The sequence below is a fragment of the Lathyrus oleraceus genome, chromosome 6, assembly GCF_024323335.1.
Source record: "Lathyrus oleraceus cultivar Zhongwan6 chromosome 6, CAAS_Psat_ZW6_1.0, whole genome shotgun sequence".
In the NCBI taxonomy this organism is placed as follows: domain Eukaryota; kingdom Viridiplantae; phylum Streptophyta; class Magnoliopsida; order Fabales; family Fabaceae; genus Lathyrus; species Lathyrus oleraceus.
This window is the reverse complement of record NC_066584.1, coordinates 75,677,235-75,682,756: the sequence shown is the minus strand read 5'-3', so window position 1 is coordinate 75,682,756 and position 5,522 is coordinate 75,677,235. Positions and strand designations below refer to the sequence as shown.

The 5,522-nt window shown below is 34.8% G+C and overlaps 1 protein-coding gene across 1 annotated transcript; it reads right to left on the bottom strand.

The window, feature by feature from the left end:
• Positions 1-367: 367 nt before the first annotated feature.
• LOC127091856 (F-box/LRR-repeat protein 17) lies at positions 368-4,984 on the bottom strand. The gene is made up of 11 exons (XM_051030571.1): positions 4,297-4,984; positions 3,780-3,881; positions 3,250-3,394; positions 2,946-3,130; positions 2,318-2,422; positions 2,012-2,109; positions 1,708-1,925; positions 1,550-1,616; positions 1,355-1,440; positions 1,041-1,139; positions 368-713 (listed from the first exon to the last, which is right to left on the bottom strand). Exons 1-11 carry the CDS (start codon positions 4,914-4,916, stop codon positions 648-650), a joined length of 1,791 nt encoding a protein of 596 aa, XP_050886528.1. The 5' UTR covers positions 4,917-4,984; the 3' UTR covers positions 368-647.
• Between the last annotated feature and the right edge of the window lie 538 nt (positions 4,985-5,522).

The following is a 5,522-nucleotide window of genomic DNA, read 5'->3' as shown; positions in this document are numbered from 1 at the left end:
AGTTATGTATCACATAACCATACATCAAAAAGGCATAGCCAACCCTTGATTATGATACATAGACTTATATCACAGAAGGCTCTATGGTTCAAATGCATCGACAGATGGATCAACCCAACATTCTCAAACCTAATTAGCACCTTGTTGTTTACACAACCCTCAATCTAGTCATTCCTTCATAAGGCTGCATACTAAAATCTCCTAATGTAAACCAGGATACTCCAAACTTCTCATAAAAGCGTCTTAAGTGTCCAGATTCCTTCTCTTAAGATCAAGATCATGTGTAATGGTTGAAGAACATACGAATTATTGACAATGCTAGTATGGGCAATCACCCTATATCAGTACCCAATTAATGACTTGGGAGTCAGGAATTTTCATATAATACTTTATTTCCTTAAAAAATGAGGCATTCATCCATAGTTCATACAAGAGTAGTTCCAAACATAAACTCATTTGCAATAACATATAGTTTAATCTAGGACACCAATTTGAGAGCCTAAATTGAAATATTATGACAAGTTTGGTAGCTAAGGGATGATGCATATTATGTAACATACAAGATATTGCACATATGTATACAATAGAATAATTTCCAGCCCACCTTCATCACCATAAAGAAAAATTAGAATAAGTTTCAAAGGAGATTAGTCCACAAGCACATTACATGGAAGTCTCTCGATCCTCCTTCGCTTTTTATCAGGTTCAGGGGACTGCAAAGAAGAAGAAAAATTAAGATTGGATGTTGAATTTCCGTATTCAAAATAAAATCAGATTAGTCCAAGACTGTAACTACGTATAGCATTTGAAAAAAAAAAACTACCCTAGAAAAATCCTTTTTTTCTTCTGTTGGGGGGGGGGGGCTTTGAAAAAAAGGCAGTTCACACAGTAAAAGCACAGTTGTTTGATACCATTGATGCACAAACTTACTTTAGGCCTGATTTAGAGATAGCTTCCTAGTAAATAAAATATATTTTAAAACATTCACATCCTAAAAACAGTTTTTAAAACATGCATAATGTTATTTCTTTTTGCTTCACCTCTCCACTGAGTAAATAAGGAACCCGGACCCTTTTGGAGCCATCAGGTAGACGTTTAGAAGGCGAATGGTTATCTACAGCTGGAAAAGCATTGTGGACCTGTAAACAAATCATGAATTAAATTTTAAATAAGAACAGGAAAGTTGGGAATAAAAATCAAACAAGCTAGATCATAAATAATATGCTTATTCATTAATAGAAAACTAGTTCAAGGGACCTTGTTCTTCATAATCAAAACCATTCTATGAATCTCACATCTCAAAGAGAACATTGATTTATTATGGAACACAATATCAGAAGAACTGCTTTGTTACCTGACTTTGAATTGCTCCAACTAACATATCCTGACAACCTGATGCATGAACATTTTCTAAAGTGGGGCACTGAAGCAACAGCCTCTCTGAACCAATTAATATAATGAAAATAATCAATCACTGTTTTAAAGGGAATCCTGATAAGCTGCAAAATTATTTGATAGATACTAAACAAGGGGACATGAGAGGACAAACCTGAAATCAGATTTCTACAAGAATTCAAATTCAGATCAATGAGCTCTGGGCAGTTTAAGTATAGAGCCTGCATATAATTTGAAAAGAAGTATAAATATTAAAAGGCCAAGGAAGAATATGCAATAAATGGTTTCGATCCAATGAAAATGGAAACTCACATCCAAGCCAGTGCAACCCCACAAACTGAGTTTCTTTAAACGGCTATGTTTGATGATTAGCTTTTGGTTTATATGTTGTAGATTTGTGGTGGATGTTTTCTGTGATTCGCAGTCATTTCCATCAGCAGTTGGATCTGGGAAATTAGGATCACATATGGTCATGCCACAGTCCATAAGTTCAAGAAGAGGTAATTGAGCTGTAGCAAATTGAATGCCACCTGGAACATGTGACAGCATATTAGGAACAGAGATAAGCAAATGTACAAGTCTTTTGTGTGAAAATAAGAATGTAACAGACGATTACTTGAGGTCACATTAGGGCAAAGAGCAAGGAGAAGTCTTTTAAGTGTTTCAGGGAATACATTACAAATCATTCCAATGCCACTGTCACTTATGCCAGATCTGTTATGACAGCAACCCATCAAACATAATTTCTTAAACAAAGACAAGGAAATTAAAAAACAAAATGCATATTTGAAATATAAATTCTTATACTGAATCTTCCTTTATTATTTATCTACAGTATTTGAGTTCCACCACGCTTACTTTTGTCTCCAACAAAAAAAAAATTCAAAAACTTTTATCAGTACTAATAGATGTAGATTCATACCCACTGAGGTCAAGCAATTCTAGATTTGGGTAGCTTGAGGCAATTGCAGCAACAGATGCATCAGTTAATTCAGATCCAAGAACAAGAGAAAGCATACGGAGCCCCCTGATCAATTGTATATTCAAACAGAATTTCATAAGTTCATTAATCAAGTGGATGTTAACAGCAATAACTGGTTATTCATAAGCAGAAGAAAAGACAATTAGAAAAGGCGTTTTCACTGATTATGCAATATGGGATCTCCATGATATATGATTGGGATTTTGGATATTAGTATTAACTTTGGGAAGAAAATCAAGTTTTGGCCAATGCCTAATTATCATTTGTGAGTATACATATTGAGTATTGTAGTTATAATAATTGGTTTAATACTATCTCACTTACACCACTTTAGGTATGCGGTATAAAATTCAACATGGTCCTATATTTGATCTTTTTATAATGGTTGGTTCATACACAAGATAGTGTGAATTCATACAAAAAGAGAGTTGAAACAATTATAAATTCATAAAAACAGAAAGTTAAAAACATCAAAGATTACAAACTTTTAAAACAGTTGGAATTTCAACACACATGACTAATGCCAATAACATGAAAACAGAGAACAAATTGCCAAAGAGAAGCAAACCTCAATTGAGCAGCTGTAAGAGCAAGCACAGCAGTATGAGAAAGCCTCATTGAAGCTATGTGTATGTTTTGCAATTTCAAGCAACTTCTTCCGAATCCTTCAATCATGGTTATCAGATCAGTGCTATCATTTTCTTGGCAAGAAAATTCCAATGAAATCTCTCTTAACTGGGGACAGTTAAACACCTACATTTTTAAAAGCATTGGTTAGCAACTAGGATTTACTCTAAACACAACCTTGGGGTATATCAATATCAATATTAATCACATCACTTTTAAAAACAACAAAGAAAAGTAACAATCACCATCTTAGATAGAGAGTGCAGATCTGATAGCCAGAGTGTAGACAGACTAGATGAACAAATGACAAAACCCCCTAGATTAGAACAACCTTCCATCTTGAGGCTTTTGAGGTTTCTTTTGTCCGCAACAAATCGGCCCAATTCATCCCTGCATTTTCAGAGTTGAACAACAGATAAAGCTAACCAGTGCAAAGCATCATTATTTGGTTTGGCTTGCATATATGCTAATAATGTAAGCTTTAACTACACATGAAGACTCAAGCAACTAGGCATATATAGTGATGGTATCGTAAGAGATTAAACAGAAGCAACTAGGCACCTATCAAAGGACAAAACAAAAGTTACACCTCTGATATTAAGGCAGAGCTACAATCCATAACATGGCAATAAACAATCAAGATTTCATCCATTTACAATGTGGGTTAGGGAACTTAACTAAGCAATAAAAATAACAATACCAAACACATCCTGTCATTCACATTATATAGAATTATATCAAAACTAAAAAATTCAATGCAAGCCAGCAGTAATACCCATTGATCCGATTGGTTGCAGTGTCAAATATCGAGATCTCCATAGATTCCAGATTGGGGCATGAAAATGCAATGCAAGCCAGCATTGTAGAATCAAAATCACTGCAACATCAAACAAGTCAGATTCATATGATAAACAATGCAATACAAATCTTTAAATAGAGAATATATAAGAAAAACACTGCTAGTTATAATTCAGCAGGGGCAAGACAATTTCATTTTCAAGATCCAATTATTTTCATCAATTAACCCTAGGCTAAATTGTCACCATCCTTCCGTGAAACATCAAAACAATTATTCAGTAATTTGAGATTCAGATTGACGATATTTGATCTTTCATCGCCGATCTTCACAAATCTACACCCATATTGTAACTTACGCATGCATTATTTCATTTTACGATATTTAACTATTAATTTCCAATAACCTGATTCAATTATTATTAATTTATTGATTAATCTTATTCTTAACGCGGATCTGGAAGAGTTCAACGAACAACACAAATCCTCACACACACCTTTCCATCCTAAGAGAAAGCCTAACGATCCCAGGACATTTCTGTAGCATCGACGCTACGAATCCAACGTGAACTTTCGCCGGAACCCTAAGCTTCAACTCCTCAGTCGCTCTCCACAGCTTCCTTGCCGTCTCCCTCCATCCCTTACACACCTTCGCCGCAGATAATAATCCCGCCGGTGGCAATCTCCTTAACACATCCCACCTTATACTCGCCGGCAACCCGGACGAGTCAAAATCCACATCCAGATCCAGATCGGATTCCAGATCCGGCTCTACAAACGAATCTGCATCTGCCCTATCGTCCAACCGCAAAAGATCGAGTCCGCTGGCTCGATCCTCAAGACCGTCGAATGAAAGAGCACGACGAAGATTCGAGGGTGGCTGACGAAACGCCGATACAGCCGACGAAGGTACCGAAACAACAGAAAGAGACGAATCGGCAGGCGTAGTTGTGGCGGAGATAGGGGTTTTGATATTACAGTTATGTCCCTTTTTGGGAAGACCACAACGGCCACAGTTATAACTACCACGTTTCTTTGCTCGTTTGATGTCGGAGCTATCGGCGGAATCGCCGCCGCGAGAAGATTGTGACGCGGCGGCGATGCTTGAATGTTGCATGATATTATCAGAGAAAAAATGATAGTGCAATTTTCACTAATAAAAGTAAAGAACTAGCGCGGGAGTCTTCGCGCGCTTTTGTTATTGTTTTTAACGCTTTTTATTTTAATTTTAAGTTTTTTTAAATTATGAATTCTCTGATTGTTTTTATAGACAAAATACACGTGCTGATGCCATGAGAGTTTTTCTAATTTAGAAGAAAATATTTTTTTAATTATTATTCTTTTTATGTTATCAAAATTAATATTTTTTTATTTGCAACGGTAATAATCACAAGAATCATTTTCTGACAATTTTTTATGACCGAATGTGATTTAAATGGTTGGTGTTTTATGATTTTGGTGATTAATTATTTTATGTGGGTCTCTTAGAAAACTCCAAAAATCACCTCCTTTATATACTTAAAAGTCCCATTTATTTAGTCAAAAAAAAAGTCTCATTTATTAAAACAAAGTTTCATATATTTCTTTCAAAAATGTATTAAAATCTATAAAAAAAATATTAATGTTATATTAATTTTAAGCTTGCTCAATTAATTTTGAATTCAAAACAAGACTTCGTAAAATTTAACTATTAGTCATTTTATCAAAACTTATTTAAAATATT